Here is a 20,396-nt window from a genome sequence, read left to right as displayed (position 1 = left end):
CTTCAAGCTGCCCACACCTGAGATGGCAGCGCTGGACAATACTTTTTCAAGGTAAGTATTTCTTCTAAAAGGTAAGTGCAACCCGGGACAGATCAGAGGCTAGCCATTGTGGAATGTACTAGCCCTGACTGTCCCGGGGGTATTTTTATTAAAAAAAAGCTTTCCCAGGGTGGAACTCCTTAAGAACCCCCTTGCATTAGGTAAAACGATCAGAGTGTATACCCCACAAAGTTAAGAGCTGCAAATCTAAAAAAAATTAAAAAAATCCTGCCAACCAGTTAACTACGGAGGGAATCAATGAAGATTATACCAGTACAAGCTGGGGGCCCTAAACATACCTTCTCAAATGAAGAGCAAGAAGCATCTTATAAGGTTTCAGCCTTTTCCCCCATTGCAGTAAAACATTTACTCAGTCATTCTTGTTAGGTGATATGATGAAATGAGAAGGAAGATGATGGAAGACTATGCTATAAATTAGTATATGTTTTGTGTATATTATTTAAAAAAAGATATAGATCAAGTTGTCTATATAACATATGTTATTAAAAACCTACTTTTCAGCAACTGAAATTGATATGCTGACTTCTCAGTCACTCACATGGAGCTCATTAAACTTTACATTGCTGGCACCAGTTGTCTACTGTTTTTCAATAACCTGGAATAAAACCTGTTTGATCATAGTGTTCAAGACCTCCAGTCACTTTTTCTTTTGACCTGCCAGCATAGATGTAATTATTTCAACATTACAATTTAATAATGAGATTGGATAGTAAGATGATAAAGTGCAAGATCTTTTTCAGGTTTAGGAACTTGGCAAATTTTAGTTGACACACATTTCTTATTAGAAATTAAAAGGAATTATGCACTAAGGTCAAACAAAAAGCTACCTCTTTTAACATTATTTTAAAATTCAGATGTGTACCCATCTTGGCCAGATGCCGTGAACATTGTAATGGCTTTATAATATCTTCAATTTCCTTAAGCATAATTGGGCCACTTAAAGATTTGTTTGCAGTGGAGACAGTAGCAAAAGTTCAGTTGAAGCCAAAACAGGCCTTTATTTCAAACAACCAATCATAGGATGTTATAGACAGTTATTATAATATTTTTTAAAACATTTCTCTATACCTTTAGATTTCATGTATATTTTGCCTTGAGATTCTCTCATATGTTAAATACAATAGCAGCTGTAATCCTAGATGACCGAGCCTATCTAAAGAGCATCTTACCATATTTTTCTCATATCTGAGAAATCTTGGCACTTTTATCACATGTTCTATCTTTCCCTTTGTGATAACACAAGGAAAGATTTTAAATCCTTCATCAAAACAGATTTATTCTCTGAATGATCCCTCACTAGACCTCAATGAAGCTCCACCATTCACCCTGGCATTCAAATTCTTAAATTCTCTATTCCTAACCTCATAGAAATGACATAATAAAAAAGTTTCTCCCTTAATACAACTTTAGCTGTATGCCAGAAAAAAAATACTTTGTTAAACTTGAAGAATGTAAAGCTAAACAAACTGTAACCACTCTTGGTGCAAATTATTATTTAACCCTAAAACGTCCACTAAAAAAGAAGGTCTTCTCCTGGGTTTTATAGTAACAAAGTATATAGTATCAAAATAAATACCAAATTAAATTCTGTAATAAAAAAGGTATGCAATTTTGTGAATGTAATGTTTTCTCATTTATAATAAAATGACTGTATATTGAAAAAAAAAAATTCATATATTAATGAAAAGGGTTTATGCGACCCATCATGTCACAAAATCTTTGAATTTTAGTGTTTTTCCATTAATAAAATGTAATTTAAAAATCAATATGTGATAAGAGTGTATGAGACTCAGAATTACATAATTTTTTTAGTCATTTATCTGAACAAATGACTGTGACAAAATAAAAGAAATATACATTTCAACTAGTGTGTTAAAATTACCATATTTTTTTTGAATGGATTTACACTGTTGTGGTAATTTGCCGCGAGTTAACACACACACTGCATATTGCAAAGAAATAGACTGACAATTCATAGCAATGGAAAAAAAGTGCATGGCAATGCATGGCATATGTGCTGAGGTGCATTGCTGGGCATTGGCCTCTGCTGTACAGACCATTAGGACACCTTTCACAATAAATGGTGTCAAAACACACTGAACATAGAGCAGATGCATTGTGGTAATGTTTGTATAACACCAATTAGGTGGCACCCCTAGGTGGCATACAATTGACACATGCAAAAAGATGAACTCCTGTTTGAAATTCCAATTCATATGCTCACCTAGCATTAAGGTGACATACTAAATATCTAGATTGGGAAGGGTAACATAGCTTTTGTTACCTACAATTTCATACCTGTTATCCTTTCAGCTGATGTATTGTAGTGACTATATGCACAGGAAGGAGTGTACATGCTATGATTTTCAGTTAAAAACAATGCCATAAAGTTAGTGTTGTCCAAAACTTTTTTTTTAACTTTTTTTAACTTTATTCTTAAACTAGCTTAATAATTCTTCATGAACATTTTTTAAGGGTAAGTAAAACCTACTTTAAAAAATGCCTTTGAGCTGAAATAGCCCCTTCTCCAAAGCTCCATACTTACTGACTTCTGACCATAGCAATTTTTACATCTTTTGTGCCAGCTTCTGCTGGCAAGCACAGTAGATCCCCATAGTCTTTTATGAGACCAAGATTCAGATCAGAGAGCTGTGTAAGTATGGATATTTGGGAGGGGGGAGCTATTTTTTAACTTGGGGGGTGGGGTGGGGGCAAATGGGTAAGGAAACTTTAATTGTTTTTAGGGTTTTAATTGCTGACTGGTTTTTCATCGTAAATAGTTCTTGACACTTCCTATTGAGGTGACAGATGTTGGTCAGAACAAGTAATGAGGTAAATTGAGATATAGAAAGTTTATTATTTTAAAAGGTTATAACTTTCCTTACCTACCTTCAGCATTAAAACAAGATTTTTGTATATACCATAAATCAGTTTCTTGAAGTTTAATAAGGGACATGGGAGCGATAGTTATTCTTTAAAGTTTAGTTATACTGTTGTCTTTAGGAGGATTTTAACACTCAGCAGCCAGGTATATCCCCCACCCCCACCCAGCATGCTCTAGTTTTGCAAAAAAGCAGTATTTAAGAATAGATCACAAAAACAGAGAGTTTAGACCTGTGTCCCTTAACAAGCTTCAAGAAATGGGTTTTATGGTAAGTACAAAATTCACATTTTCCTAATCGCTCACTAAGGGACACAGGTTTAGCAGTTTTTTTGATATGAGTGGGACATACAAAAGTAGTCTAACTTAGGATTAGGCAACACAGCACACAAAACTCCAACAGGCCAACATAACAAAACATAATGAAAACAAGGCCATCTTGCAGCATAAAGAGCTGCTCGATGGACCTTAAGCCCAAAGTTTTTTTTTTAGAGTCTGAACATCCACGTGGTAATCAAGAACTACATAGTGCAAGGGTCTACCTGACTGGACATAAATTGTTTGCATAGCTTACATTGGTCTTCATATTACACAGTGTTAGTAAATCTAAAGCTGAGTTGTACAGGCAGTGTATGGTCAGGTTGTGTTCGGTATGGAGGCCCTTAGGTGGTAAATTAATATTTTTCCTAATGGTAATGGACAGGAAACTCATTCAGGAGATAAAAAGGATAAGGTCAGCAAAAATGGTCACGCAGTAATGTTGAGCTATGAGCAAAAGCTCCAAGTGCTCCATAACTAAATGATCAGTTAAGACTGTATGTGGGTCATTTGCCTTAACCTGCATGCATTCTACTGTGGTGGAGTGCATTCACTCCAGTATGACAAACCAACATATCTGCTATTTTAGATTGCATCGAGGGGTCTGCAAGCAAAAACAATGAATTGCAACCCTATATTTATCCAACAGATACAATCTGTGTTTTTTTTTTTTTTGGCAAGATGTCACTGGATCCTTAGTGGGTACACAAAACTTGTCGTTCCATTTTAAATCTGCAGTATACCTTATCATCAAAGGCTGTTATGGTCTTTTTAGGCTTGGAAACTAATTCAGATATTGAGCTGAATAGGACTCCTCTAGAAGAAAGTAATCAATTTAAGATTTGTGAGATCTGCATTCAGAGAGAACTTGCATAAGAAGGAACTGGAACATCTACAGGCATGTCAGAAGGTGAGGGCATGGAAGAATGCTTACAGCCTCTGTGTTAAAGTTATCAATAATATTAGTAACTTAGCCCAAACAAATCCTACATAGTTTCTCCCTGGCTAAGGAAGAGGAGGGGGCCACACCTGATGGAGCTATTCAAGACTCTGAGGAGTGGGGTGCTCTAGAATTGTTAGTGAATTGTAAACCAGAATGGGCTAATGCAGAGGGACTATTTCCTCTGTGCTTGGGATCTGACAATTAAGCAGGAACAGCAAAATAGTAGAGGTTTAATTGCTGAAGGTACACAGATCACTGTAAATGGCAGCAAAGACCAACCAAGGTGTCAACCCTGTGTCTCTTGTAGATATCATAATCATGTGCAAGCAAAAATGCTGTATTTTTATTTTCCTTGCATGTCCCCCTCAGATCTACAGTGGCTGCACATAGTGGACATTTGAGGAGTGTTTTTGTGTGTTTACATTATTAAGTTATTATTATATTATTTTTATTAGATACTGTATATATTTTAAAGAGACACAAAGAAGGACTGAATGTTTATTTGAGGCACTTTATGCAAGAAGATTGGTAATTGTTTATATTACTTGAGGAATTAAATAGATGCACATTTAAAGGGGGTGGTGCAGCAATTTTATTTGTGCTGCAAGACTATGGAAGCTGTGGTTTTTGTCCTCTTCATTTGAGAATGCTACTGTCCTGGAACTCACGCTGCTCCATTGTATTCAGTGCTTTCGGAGGCACTGATATGTTTCCAAAATTAAAATCAGAAATTGTGACATGACTCTGACCTTCCTGCTCTGTGGTGTTTGAGAAAAGGATTAAAGCCAAAGCCAACTATCAACTACTATTCTCAGAAAATCAGTAATGGCAACCTCCATCTATCTTCTAATACAAATTTTCTTTAGGATTTGTAACATTTGTTTAATTTACTTCTTTTTGTTATTGGTAACAATCATTTCTGACCACTCAGATGAGTGCAGCACACGATTTTGTTATTGTCTAGCAATGTCAAAGTTTATCCATACTCAAAACTTTTTTTTTTTTACTTTTGGAAAGAAAGGAAAAAGGTTAGAGCCTCTGTCAGGTTTTACAGCTAATTGAGGGATTTCTGTTTTGGTGACAGCCTTTTACTCAGTCAAGAAGTGAAGAAAAACCAGCAACAAGAAAACAGACAACAATCAAAGGTGGTGAGGCCTCTAGAATTCCCAAACTTAACAAAAGCATTTCTACTGCTGTCAGTGTTGCTGATTACCCCTCTCTTCCTGTTCTGGGGACAAGCTTTTTACCTTTAGGAAGTGAAGGAATCTCTCCAACTGAGCCTTTGATGGCAGTAAAACCTGACAGGTGTTCTAATCATTTCCCACTCTATCTGAAGCTAAAAAATGGTTTTGCTAGATACACTTTAAGTGAAACCTGGCTGTGAAAGCTTCTCAGATGTAATGCATGTCATTCAGATTCTAGGCTTCACTAAATGCAGGCTTAATATCTCAAGTGCTGTCTAGTTCTCAGTATGAATCAAGTCTGACTTGCTGGTATGTTCCAATACCTCTGACATGAACCCTTTTAGGCTATATAATTGTTCTTTAACTGCTTGAGTTGTAAGTCAATGAAGCTAGTTTGTCCCAGAATACCATATTATTACACTAACAATGTTGGTTGGCGTGAGAACAATGATTGGCTTTCACACAATAGTTTTTTGATTAAATATCACAGCATGAAATCTCTTCAGTGAGGGGTTGATTACAAAACCATCTTGATACAGAAGTCAAATGCAAGTTTTCTTATTGTTGGAAAGTGTAAAAGATCTTGTGTGACCAATCATACACACAGGAAATAAACCAAGAGTACGCTGCTTCAACTTTTGAGTATCCTACTGGATCTAGCTGTAGTAAAAGTAGATTGTGGCTTCTGTGTATCAGACACATTGTACACAAATGCAATGTAAACTCTTTATCTTAGATGCCTATAAAAAATGTACTTTTATTATCTGTAAAAATGCTATCTATAAAAAAATGTACTTTTATCAGGTAATTCTCTTGATAACAGTGTGGTTATTTTGTGTTTCTACAATTACCATGCCTAAAATAGTAAAGGTATCTCTGATGCTTTATGCTTTGATCCCTTTAGTTGTTCTCTTGTGTTACCAGAGCTACCTTGGACTTTACTGATGGAGATGTTGTTTATGAGGATAAAACACATGGCTGCATTCTGAACTGTTTCACTGAAGTAGTGAGACTCCACTGGAGTTTTTTAATGACCCTGATTGAGCTACAGGGACATTTCTGTGAATAGTCCATGTGTGTACCATGTTTTATATTCCATTTTATAGTATTCTTATCTGACCCCATTTTGCAATACTGATTCTTACTTTGCACCTGTTTAGTAAACTGCAGGTTACACTTACACTCTGTCTGATCATTTGGCTGGTTACCCATCTTATTAAACAAGCATAAGGGTACACATATAAGGATCTCCAGGGTGTAGTTCAAATTTCTGCAGGATAGGCAAGGATGAGCTGGTGTCATGCATTTTTTGAGCCCCATGGGTTTTACCCTATGGGCATTGCACATTACCCTATGCACACCAAACAAAATCCTATTGACTTGTACTAGTTATTAATCTGGGTTAATGCATAATGTTTCTGAGCAAAAACAGCAAACTTGATGTTGTTAAGATGTAAATTGTCTGCATACACAGATTGGTCCTCTCACTAAATACAACGTTTCTGGATCCCCTTTTTGAGTAAAACTAGCTCAGCTAAACTTGCCATGGGCTAAGTAAAATGACTTGTAAATAATTTAATGAGCACCTGTATAGGCATTTTGATTTACTAAAGAAGTATAGGCTGTTCACTTAGCAAATTATTTTTTACTTAGCAAAATTAGTTTTTCTTTAGCTTAGTGAATGAGGTGAAACTGTACTGACTTTGAGACTTTTATTATCGTAAAAAAAAAAAATCCTGTTTTTTTTTTTTTTTACTTTGCAGATAGAATATGCTCAATTCCTTTTGTAAATCAACCCCAATATTGAATACAAAGTACCGAGAAGGGAGTTAAGTCTGGAAATGAACCATACCTATGATAGCAGTTGCTACATGTTGAAAGAGTATAACGTTGTACAGAGGTGTGAAAGACAATTCTCACCTATTGCCGTTGTTAATACAAAAACTTGCTCCATCTTCTTTCCGTCATTGTAAAATGCTAAATGCCAGGTACCTTGATCCATGTATTCAATGAAGCCTGTCTCTTGTAAGGATGCCAGAACTAGACTCCGAGGTGCATGCTGTGGGTTTTCTGCATTTTTTGGTTCTTGCTTTATCAAGTGCTTCCCATCCATCAACTTTACAAAATCAAACTGTGTGAAGATCAAGGACAATTCACGACTGATTAAGCTGATTATAGAGCAAACTTGAACTTTGAAAAGCTTTGAAAATGTTAAATCACAGCAAAAGGAAAGTTTGTATTATATAATAACACAATGGCTAATAATAATTTTCTACCTTAATGCAGTTTTATTAAATGAATCCAAATGGGCTAAAAGATCAAAGGGTAATATCCTACCAAGCAGAAGATATTTAAATGATTAAAAAAATAATTCCATATAATTTCAATAAATGCTAGCATCAAAAGTTGTTTTAGGAGTGAATAAACTTACTATAATATGATAAAACATATTTTGTGGTTGCATACAGGGCTGCTGAAATCATCACCCCCCCCCCACACACACACACACAAACAAAAAAAATTCAAATGATTTTTTTCACAATTTTTTTATTATATTACATATATATATATATATATATATATATATATATATATATATATATATACCACCTACCCTCCTCTGCTTTCCATCCTGAAACATCCCCTTGCCCTTAGCTTAGCAGCTGCTCGCAGGAGAGGAGGGAAGCCGGCCAAGCTGTGGGGAAAAGGGGTGCACAGGGGGGCCGGAAAGTGGACGGTTTGATTATTTTTGCCCTGCACTGGTTGCACCATTAATCTATAATTCTGCAATGCTGAATCGGTGTGTCAATGACTGTTGATATGTTGATGAAAGAGGAACAAGCGTTCTGTCATACGTTGTTTGTGGGCATACAAATTGATCTCTGAATGTGTGCTCGGTATGGGGATCATACATTTTTTGCTGATGGCATTAAAAGTTGGTACGACACTGGGAAAAAACAGATTGCATTGTAGATATTATACACACACACACACACACAATCACACACACTGTTAGCTGTGACCTTTAACAATCTTTAAGAGGAACTTCGCCCTGGAAAAAAAAATAAAGTCAGCAGCTACAAATACTGTCCTCACTAGCTGGTATTCGCTGGTCTTCTGGTCCCAAGCACTGCCATTTTGAATGTAGGAATCCAGTTGTAGCTTCCTGATGCTTCACAACCGACTTTCCACTGCACATACATGAGTAGAGCTGCACATTCTTAGAGGACCAACAGCCTCCTAGGACCTTTGACATGTTCTAGGAGGTTGTGGGTGGGGGTGAACTCCTGCTTAGATCGCCTAGGCAGAAGTGGAGCAGATATCTGTCACAAATAAGTACTGGGTCAAAGAAAATAAAAACAGAAAACTAAGTGAAGTTCTGGTTTAAAGTAGTATTAAACCCTCAGTATTTGTTTTTTTTGCTTTATACATTAAGTACAATTAAATAAATATTCCCCAGTAAACGATTTACGGGTGGCTCCATGGGATGTTACAAGAGAAACAGCCACCCTAAAATAGGAAACCTGGGGCAGCAATCATAGCTCCAGCCTAAACATAGGCAATAATCAAATTATAAAAAAATTGCAATCTCTTTAAAGGGTAACTCCACTTTCATGGGTAAAAAAAAAAGCAAATGAAGAAAAAATAACATAGCGTATGCATTTGCGACACAAGTCATATTGTAACTGAATGTTATTACAATTTACCTTTCCTTTTAAATCTGCAGCTCTGTAATTCTCTGAAAATGCAATGCAATATGGCTACCTGGAGGTGTTCTGTACACAGAATGTGTACAGAATGTCCCCCAGAAACATTTTTTCCTGCTCACCGATTTCCCCATAAATCTGCATTAAAATACAAGACAGATTTCAGGCATCCCTTGCAGCCAAAATGTGATTTTTGGTGAGATACTCCCAATAGGAACACATCTAAAGGGATGCAGGTTGTGCAGCTGCTGCAGCTGATTGATAATTAGGAAAACACTCCCATTAGACTTGCTTTCCCACAGGGGCACAGAGGAACAAACAGGGATTTCTTCAGAATAACAAAAGGTAGGAATCTGCAACAAAGTTTGTTAAAATCCTTTCAATGTACATAAATCACCCAGAGGGAAATGTTTTCTTCTAAAAAAAAGTGGAGTTACGTTTTAAGTGATTACATCATCTGCTGAACGTGGTTAAAAAACTAAAAAAAAAAGGATTAATATCACTTTGTTCAGCATGAGTGAGAGGGATCCATCAAGAGTGTCTGGCACAAGAAGATTGTTGTCTTTCATAAACTTCTTCTAGAAAGTTAAGAACCCTCCTGGACTGAAATGATGCTGTATTTATCTAGTTTATCATCTGTAAAATATATTTTATCCAAGATAAGCAAATCTATTTTATTATTATACCTTTTGGAATTGTTGAATAATTACACTGCACCCACCTATCTGAGACCTATCTGTTATCAGACAAATATTAATTCATAAATATTAACCTTTTATTACTAGTCATTAGAGCCCATGTCAGGTTTTTTTTTGCTATCTGTGTGCCATAGGGGAGATTTCTTCCCACTTCCTGTTCAGGAGACACAACAAGAAGTTAGAGGAAATTCCCTCTAAATCAACTGTCACCAGAACAGGTGTCCCTATTGGAATATTCACCCTTACCTCCTGTTCTGGTAACATTTATAAAACCAAAGTTATCCTTCCTGTCCCCATAATACATTTTCAACTAGACATATAGAGAGAGTAACTTTTTCCAGTTGGAATGGAGTTAGGCTCAAAATTATCCACATCATCAGTAACTTCTAAAACTAGAATCTCACCAAAAAAAATAAAATAAATAAATACAAAACATACTTGTGTGTGGGTTGGTGGGATATTTCTTCTTCCATATATGCCAAGAAGGGAATCTTTTGAAAATGAGACATTAAATTTTAAGTACATGGGATGGTGTATTGTAATTTGGAATCGCCAGAACAAGGCAGGTGGGATACTCTCCACAATCTGTTTTCCTATTTCCACCTCACCAGAGTCTATCGCTCTTCCTCTTTGATAAACTGCACACAGAAACAGAAAAATAGTTATATTAATTTGTAAGTATACACAGTTATACAAATTCAAACGATTAGATTAAATGCATATATAAAAACAACATAGAGCACAACATACAATAGGTAACTGGAACTTTTTTAGGCATCGATATCAACAAGAAAAAACATATACAATGTAATAAAAAAACAATATTTTATTGTTACAAAGCAGAGGCGTAACTAGAACCTTCAGGGCCCCGGTGCAAGAAACCATGCAGGGCCCACCCAGACCCCTGGCCGGGGCCCTTCACTTCAAGTCTGGGACTCTTCCCACTGATCCTGGGGCCCTTTAATCTCGTTGCAGGGCAGGAGAGGGGAGGGAGCACAGTGGGGGGGGGATCAGGGAAGCACACAGGGGCCCAGAGACAGCAGAACACAAGTGTACTGAATAGGAGGAGTGGCGGGGGCAGCATACAGAGGAACCAATCTCCTCCATTTTCCTCCTGTAGCTACAGGAAGAAAAAGGAGGACAGTCATTTCTCTACATGCTGCCCCCGCCGCCTCTCCTATCCAGGTGTACAGGGGAGCCACACAGGCCCCCTGGAGCATGGGGCCCGGTTGCAACTGCAACCCCTGCAACCCCTGTAGTTATGCCCCTGTTACAAAGGTAAAATACATAAAATAGTTGGCTGATCAAACAATAATATCACTCATCTCTCATTAGCATATGCACCATATTACACATTTGATACATATATTGTGGTATTCATGGAAATGGTCCAAGAAAATAACCCAACATGTTTCAAAATGCATATGATATTTTCTTGGACAATTCCACGGGTACCACTACTATATGCTGTATGTATCTAATGTGTGATATGGTGGAAACACTGATGAGAGAAATTAATGTTTGATCAGACAATTTTGTTTTTCCAACAATACATTTTTATTGAGTTATGCTGTTATAAAAGTTGTACATACAGTGAGGGACTCAGAGTAACAAGGGTTTTACTGGACCAAACAGTCAAGTTTACAATAAATCACGTCGTCAACAATAACCTGAGATATATGGAGAAAGAAGATGGCCACACACTACAGTTGGATGAATGCTTGTCAAATTTCTTTATGGTCACAATTCCAGACAGATGTAACAGGAATAAGGTTGACGCATTTCACGCAAACATATTGTGATTGTGTTGTGAACAAGCACGATATGTTCGTGTGAAACGCATCAACCTTGTTCCTGTTACATCTGTCTGGCAATAAATCACGTCGTCAACAATAACCTGAGATATATGGAGAAAGAAGATGGCCACACACTGCAGTTAGATGAATGCTTGTCAAATTTCTTTATGGTCACAATTCCAGACAGATGTAACAGGAACAAGGTTGACGCATTTCACGCAAACATATTGTGCTTGTGTTGTGAACAAGCACGATATGTTCGTGTGAAACGAATCAACCTTGTTCCTGTTACATCTGTCTGGCATGGTGACAATAAAGAATTTCGACAAGCATTCATCTAACTGCTGTGTGTGGCCATCTTCTATATCAGCTATCAACAGTGGTGAGCTGGGGAGAGCACCTGCAGCAATGTGATGCATCTTTGATTGCTTGAGCAGTGTGTGCATTACTGTTTGAACAATAACCTGAGGAAAGGATAGAAATCGGTAGCACCAACAATATTAGGGGATGTAATTGAGATCCAAGGACTCCACACTCAAGTGAATTTATGCATAGAGCTTGTCATGAGAGCCATGCCCTGTTAATAATTATGGGTTAGGTTTATGTGAGCAATTAGCTTGGAGACATTGGGTGCTTGGTTAGACATCCAGAGTCTGGTAATGAGCATCTTGGTGGACATGAAAATGATTACTAAAATTTTAAAGAATTAAATGGGAAATGTATTAATGTTTGAATAAAGTAAGGCCAGCGCTGGATCTGGTTTGGCGAGGATCACAGTGAATCTAGATATAAGTTGGAAGACTTTATTCCAGTAACTGATTAGGCCTTTACAGTCCCAAAATATATGTGGGAGAGTACCCATGTATCCATAGCCTCTCCAGCAGAAGGAGAAGTTTTCAGGAGAAAACTTTGCTAAACGATACAGAGTTAGCTACCAATAGGATAGGACCTTATGGGACAATTCCCAGTGGTTGAGGCAATAGGTAACACTTTGGGAATAACGAATGGCCATTTTCTATTGGTCATCAAATTCCCACTTAGTCATTGGTGGGTGGAGGCTTGGAGAAGGTCCGTTTATTCTAGAAAATGGAGTAGAACAACAAGGTACTTTTAGTGTTGGGATCGGGACATGTAAGAAACTTCCAGGCTAAAGAATGTATGCTTAAGGAAGAATTAGGTTTGGCTTTCAGAAATGTGTATATGTGGATATAAGTAAAAAAGTCTATGTGAGAGATGTGGAACATTTTTACTAAGTCTTCTATGGGTTTGATGTGTGGCACTTGATAGAGATCCTCCACTCAATGAATACCTGCATTTTGCCATTTTTTGTGGAGATCAGACAATTGTTTTATTTATGCTTTTAGCTTGTAGCAATAAAATATTGCAATTGTATTTTTTCTATATAAAAACATTACTTTTTATTATTTATTTTTCTTGTTGATATTGGTGCCTAAAAAAGTTAACAGATACCCACTCTATGTTGGGCTCTAGGGTATAATGTTTTGGGATGTTGGCACATATATAGTTCTAAGTCACACCTCTGTCTATGGATTAGGTATACAAAAAAAAAATATTCAAAAATGATTTATCTAATATGTATAGTTGTACAACAAAAAAAAAAGAAAAAATAACACAGCAAATAAACAAAAATACTGCAGTGTTACACTTTCTTTTTAGGTCATTTACTATGGTTTTTCATGTCCAGAAGATTACTTCTAAAGAATAAAGATTTGTTTAAATATTTTTGGCTGATTTAAAATTGTTCTGTGCAGGTTTGTTATACTTTCAGGCACCAAGAGACCAGGAATAAAACATCAGCACCAACTTCAACCAGCTCACTTTAAAACTCACCAAAGTACCACAACTTGGAGTTAGTATATGTTATTGTATTGGCTGGGGAACTACAGAAACATGATCACTATGATCTATAGTAGCTATGTCTAGCTGCCAGTAAAAATAATCCTTTACTTACAAATGACACTAGCATACTTTTAAGAAAATGTCCACAATATGCTAGTCCACCATTGTAGCAATATGTATGTATTGGTACAACTCCACAGATCAGCAAAATTCTTTAAGACAATGCAGTATTTCTCTTTTTTTTTTCTGTGTTCTGGAAGGAACCCCCCCAAACACACACACACACACGCGCACACAGCCATTCACTGAGAGGTTTGATGTGCTGCTGTTTCTCCCCTAGCTTTCTGAGCTCCTTATGCAGCTGAAAACAGAGGACGTGATCACTTCTAAAAAAAGGAAAAAAAAGCTATTTGGAATGTTTTTAACATGTATACTAAAAAGATTTGCCTTTTATTCCTTTTAAAAAAACAAAAAAACAAAATGGGTTGTTTTACAAGGTGAGGGTTCACATATACTTTTTAGTTTATAAGCTTTAAAAAATGTATATTTTATATTTTACGATATATAAAAAAAAAACTTTGAACAATCGTTTTTCTACTGGTTTTCTATAGCATTTAAGGGTTTCAAAATAGAGCACAACAGTAGATGAACCCTTTGTGACTACCTCTAACTACCTCTAACTGAAACTTCTTATGACTACATCTGAACTGGGTTTTCAGTAAGCAAAGACGAAGGTAAATAATTTCTCTGACGTATTCAGCAATATATAGTTGTTTGTTTCTGCAAAAAACAGGCCATTTTTAGCAGAGCAGTTAAGGTTAGCTGTGACAGACCCAACCAGGACAGGGGCTTTTGGAAGGAACTAGGGGCTAGCCTTCTACCCACTGATTAAGGGCTTTGGAGGAGACTGCTTCCCCAGGTCAGAGCATGAAAAAAAGCCACTAGCTCGTTTGGGTCTGTCCCATTAGCCAAATTCATTTTTTGGCAAAGAACCTAGAGATGGACAAAACAAATATTGCATATTTACCAAACTAAACAACTGTTAGTTTTTGCCACACACCTAGTATATTAATGAAACCACATCAACAAAGTATATATCATTTAATGCCTAGAGTAAAGATAAAGTTTTCTACATTTAAGACACAACAAACTATAGTTAATATAACTAGTATAAATAATCTCATGATAACATATACATTAGATACAAGTGTCACAAAAATGTCAAACCTAAATAGATTTTTAAAAAAAAATTGTTAAACCAACACTGAATTTATCACATTGTATTTAATTGTTACACTGAAGTTATCTGGTCCCATTGTGCGCTATAAAGACATCGTACCCAACCCCAAACCCTTTGTTGTAAAATGTATGCTTTACATAAACACAACATGGCTTGTTCTAGAAAATAGCACATTATTTTTGTTAAAATACACAAAAGCCAAATCTTAGTGGCTTTTTACACAGTCATAAAATAAGACTGAAAAGTTGACAAGTGGTAAGAAGTTGAACAATGACACATTTCATGTACTTATCTATAGCCCAGTGCTCAGAACAATTTGTATCTGCAATAATTTTATTGTGGATGTTGAAAAATATAAAAGGCTATGTAAAGCAATAGCTGTAAGCTCAAGAGTGTTTTTAATCCGCTCTGTATTAAATATTAAGGAATAGCAAAGTCTTGCTGAGCTGTGCAGTGAATGAGCAAGCAGGCGTCAATAATCCATAATGTCATTAATGTCAAGTACTAAATATACAGATTATACATTAATATTTTACACAGTGATTAGGTTTAACTATTTGCTTTATATATCAGCTCAATTGTTTATATTTTAAATGCTGCTGAAGGAATATAATGAAAAAAACAAAACAAAAAAAAAACAAAGTTCAATAACATATCCTAACGTAGCTTGAGAAATGGCTTACTCCAAAAACCTTTGTGTTTTAATATATTATACCAATGCTTTATTGTTACGGGTTGTTAGTTGCTTTTTTTTTATCTCCCTTTGCAATTCTGCAGTAACATAAGCTACTAAAATTGTTTCTCTGCAAGAATGTCACCATTTTATTACTGTTTTCAAGGGTATTCTCGTATGAACTTATAAAATGCTTAATAAAAATTCTACTTATTTTAACATTGATTTTTGTGGCTAGATTCTTTCTACCAGCATAAATCTCACTAATCCAAACTTATTAAAAAATTTTAAAAGCAATCTAGCAGCAACTTTGTTGGCACTAGAGTTTCAAAGCTGAATGCAAACAAGCAGAAACTGAGACTGACTATGATGTCTATTTCTAAATGTTTTCATCTAAGATTCATACAACTTTCTCCCAGTATTTACACATATTTCAAACTGAACCTTTGGTGAAAAATGTCTTGGGTGAAAACATTCATAAATAGACCACTATACAAACCACTATATAGTATCTTTTTGCATAGCCCCCTTAATAATGTAATGATTTTGCCATCTGCCAAAGCAGAAAACTTCATAGGTTGCAGATCTGGACACTGGACATCATACTTTAAAACAGACCGATCACACAGGATTTAGCACTGTAATTTGAACAGAATCCAGACCCTCAGTGTGAGATATAAACCCTGGTGTGAGATATAAACCAGGAATCTTGTGTTTCAATCCCATACCCACTGCTCCAGAATCCCAGGTACCCTAGGGCTCTGTCCTGGGACAAATCCTGTTTAACTTGTTCATAAAAGATGTAGAGGATGTATAAAGAGTTCGATCTTAATGTTTACTGATAATACAAAGTTAAGCAGGAAAAAGCTTCACAGCAAAATATAGCAACTCTACAAGAATACCTGGCTAAAATAGAGGTGTGGGCAAACATATGAAAAATGAAGTTCAATGTAGGGAAATGTAAAGTAATAGGGGAAAAAATATGAATGCAAGTTACCCACTAGGGGGAGAACCTCTAGGGGGATGGAGAAAGATCTGGAGATCCTAGTAGATCACATACTCAGCAATAGCAAATAGCAATGCAATGCCATGCTGCAGCAAGCAAGGCCAGTAGAGTATTGGCATGCATTAAAAAGGGTATTTACTTAAGAGATAAAACTATAATTCTACCACTTTACAAACTCTGGTTCTGTCACATCTTGAGTATGCTGTCCATTTGTGGTCTCCAGTCTCCTGAAGGGATGTGCTGGAATTGGAGAGAGCTCAGAGAAGAGCAGCAAAACTAATAAAAGGGCTGGAAGATCTCAGTTATGAGGAACATTTACAATCCTTAAACTTATTCTCCCTGGAGAAGAGACACTTAAGAGGAGATATGATAGTGATACAAATATCTTAATGGTGACTCCAGCATTGGGAGGAAACTACTCAGTTTCAGGTCACTCAAGAAGACACGTGGCCACTCAGTGAAAGATGGATGAAAAGTGGTTTATCCTTAAACTACATACAGTAAGGGCTTTTTACTTTTAGAGCGGTAAGGATGTGACACTCTCTTCCTCAGTGGTTTCAGTGGGTAATGTCGCTAATTTAAAAAAAATCTTAGATGGACATGTTTTCGAACACAATATACAGGAATATGGGAAGTGGTAGAGACATAATGAACATACACATACCCACACAGGTTGAACTAGATGGACCGGTGTCTTTATTCAATCAAAGCAACTGTGTAACTTTGGAACATTTAATTGCTATAACAGCCTTTGCCAATTTTATCTCTCCCCCCCCCCCGCCCACCCCATTACCTCCTGTACTGAAAATCCTCAGCTATCATAAGCTTTGTCAACCCCTCCTTGGCACCCAAACCCCTGCTTAAATCCTATAACACCATGTTCCACCTTGTACAGTATGTTCTCTCTTTTCCAGGGAAAGTGATTTATAAGTAAGTTTGCTGAAAGCAAATGTAATAGAGAAGACATTTGTATAAGTCTAAGCAATCTCTTTATGTTCCCCTAGAACTCGGTCCTGATTGTAACCACAACTTCTGTTTCTATAGCACATTGATATATTTGCTGGCAAAGCCAGAGGATGTTTGCATCAGCTATTGCAATACCATTCTAAACAGCTAAACAAACATGAAGAGTTAACTATTTAATGGGAAAAGGAAATGATTCTGAGCTTATGCAATAGTAAATTCAGTGAGCTTAACATTTGTATGAGAACACTTATAGGGATAAATATTGAATATAATTAAAGTAACTTAAAGTCAGTGCACATGAGCATTTGAGGTGCATTTAAGATGCATTTACCATGCTTCTGGTATTTGTTAACTATTTGTTTGTCATATATTGGCACTGACTTATATGGATGAATAAAAATACACAGATCTTAAACTAACCTTAGCTGATTTAAAAAGCCCTTTGTGAATTAGAGACCTATAGATTATTTTACAGTTGGTCACAGCAACTGCAGGGCTTGCGTTTCAATCCAGTCTCCATGACATTCTTCTGCCCTGCAGTCACACCACTGCCTGTGTAGTCTACAGCATGCCCACTTGCCAGCCTGGCATCTGCAAACCCTGCAGCCATTGTTACCCTCTATCTAGCTTTTCCACTCAGTTCAGACCCTTTGGAGTTGTCTGCTGTCTACATGGGTGGCACGTTGAGGAGTGGTTGATCTCCGGTCACCCTCAGTGAGTTTGGTCTATTTGATTGCATGTCCTTAATACATGTTTTTAAAACTATTTCCATGTTAAAATAAATGTGAAACCTTTGATACTTTAAAGGCAGTTCCTCCATTTATTATGTGGAACAAAAAATTGAAGACTTTATCTTCCATGGTTACCACTTCTTGACAATAAGCTCCTGAGCACTGTGGGGTTGTTGCCCTTTTTTTGCTTACCACTACTCTTAGTGTTGCCACAGCTGATTGGGGCTTTGGATGATAATCACAACCATGATATCTTCACCCACACCGTTGTATGGATTTATGGTTCCAACGCTGGGTATGTTAAGCTTAAGCATTATTTTACAAATGTAACTTTTTTTCCAGAAATTGGATTACTGGGCCAATCCATCCAAACCAGCTATTTTATAGGTAGGTAGATGTCGACAAAATGTGTACATTCTTTCACTCTTTTATAACAATATCTTTTGTCTCATACCCCTCCTCATTTTGCATTATCAGCCCTCCAGCTTTACAGGTTTGAGAGCATCACTTATTTAACTGCATTTTACATAACATAATAAAATAATAATAAAAAAAAAAATCAAACTGGAGAGCAAACATATGGTAAACATATGGCTAAACTTTAAACACAGGTTCACAAATCTCATTACTGGAGTCCATAAAAGAAAAAAAATATTTTGTGGGTTAGTCTATTCAGCAATACCTAAATAACTGAAATATCAGTTCTAGCTAGATTACCCCTATACCTAAAATAATAGCCTCCACTTTCTGAAGTGTGCACAGTATAAAAAATAAATAAATAAAAAAATGTTGAAGTCGAATATCCATTCACAGACAAGAAAAACTCTTTACTACACTTCAACTCATTTTGCAATTCAGTCAATCAGGTCTATTATTTAATCTAATACTGTTTGGATTTTAGGAATATGTGGTACTGTTATATGTAGTGTGATTTTGTAGAATGGTAAGGAGCAACAGAAACATGGATTTATAAAGTTACAAAATGAATGATTGCTTGGAACAGGCCTCATACAGATGTTATTGGTCCTGTGACAAAGCTTGGATTAGTGTGCTGTTATATTCTTTGTAGGTTATGCTTCTCTTAGGACTGGAACTACAAGCTGTTAAACAGATATTAACTCCATATTTATTATGTGTTTTTATACTGTGTACACTGCATGAAATATGAAAATGAACTAACTTCTACAGTTTAATGGGGGTATCAAACAGACTGTGAAAGAACTTGTATGGTTTAGCACACTCAGAATACATTCAGAGAAATTGTAGATGCCATTAAACAGCAGAAGTGATTAGAGGAGTAAATACTGTTTACTCAGAAAATACTTTTTTTCTCTAAATTTAGTAATAAATTTAAATTTTTTTTCTTGTTTTTTTAACCACTTAAGCCCCGGAAGATTTTACCCCCATTCCGACCAGGGGGTATTTTGCGATTCGGCACTGCGTGAATTTAACGGACAATTGCGCGGTCGTGCGATGCCGTACCTAAACGAATTTGACGTCCTTTTTTTCCCACAAACAGAGCTTTCTTTTGGTGGTATTTGATCACCTGTGCGATTTTTTGATCACGCGCTATAAACAAAAAAAGAGCGTCAATTTTGCAAAAATAGCAATATTTTTCACATTTTTTTATATGAAATTCCCCCCCAAAAAAATGTAAAAATCAAAATTTTTAAAAATTTTCGGCCAATTTGTTTTATGCTACCTATGTTTGGTTAAAAAAATCGCAAAAAGCGTATTTTGATTGGTTTGCGCAAAAGTTATCGCGTTTACTAACAAAGGGAAAGATTTTTGTCATTTTTGTTGTTTTTTTTTTTAACGCTTAATGGCGGCGATCTGCGATTTGTTTTGCGGTGCTGCGACATTGCGGCGGACAGATCGGACCCTTGACTGACATTTTTGACACTTTTGGGGTTACCAGTGACATTTCTACAGTAATCAGTGCTATACATATGCACTGTTACTGTAAAAATACACTGGTAGTGAAGGGGTTAACTTTATTTGGAAGGGAGGGGCTGTGTGTGTCCCTAGGGGCGTGGTTTCTACTGTGATTGGCTGTGGCTCTAGCTGTAAGGACACTGATCAACGGATCTACATACTAGATCCGAGTGATCAGTGTCTTTGCAGCAAGGAGAATGACAGGCAGTTTGTTTACACAAGCTGCCTGACATTCTCCCTCTCCCCCGCCGATCGCCGAGTGGCCGGCGGACATCGGGTCCGCTGGTCACACGCGCGGGGGGGTCCGTGACCACGCGGGAGCGGGAGCGCGCCTCCGGGGGCGCGCGCTCGCTCCCTAGACCCTCACAAGCAAGCAACGTAGCCCTACGTTAGTTTGC

General features: G+C 36.7%; 1 protein-coding gene across 4 annotated transcripts in view; it reads right to left on the bottom strand.

Annotated features, from left to right (window-relative positions):
* Nucleotides 1-20,396, bottom strand: part of TENM1 (teneurin transmembrane protein 1) — a 1,047,296-nt gene that overhangs the window by 417,321 nt on the left and 609,579 nt on the right. For all 4 annotated transcript variants that reach the window (XM_082262885.1, XM_082262886.1, XM_082262887.1 and 1 more), the window contains 2 exons: nucleotides 10,230-10,429; nucleotides 7,307-7,517 (listed from right to left, as the gene is read on the bottom strand). In XM_082262885.1, the coding sequence (XP_082119011.1) occupies nucleotides 7,307-7,517; nucleotides 10,230-10,429 (411 nt within the window). The remainder of the gene's footprint in view (nucleotides 1-7,306; nucleotides 7,518-10,229; nucleotides 10,430-20,396) is intronic.

Source organism: Pelophylax lessonae, assembly GCF_965119305.1.
Source record: "Pelophylax lessonae genome assembly, chromosome: 7".
In the NCBI taxonomy this organism is placed as follows: Eukaryota; Metazoa; Chordata; class Amphibia; order Anura; family Ranidae; genus Pelophylax; species Pelophylax lessonae.
This window is presented reverse-complemented; position numbering and strand designations above follow the sequence as displayed.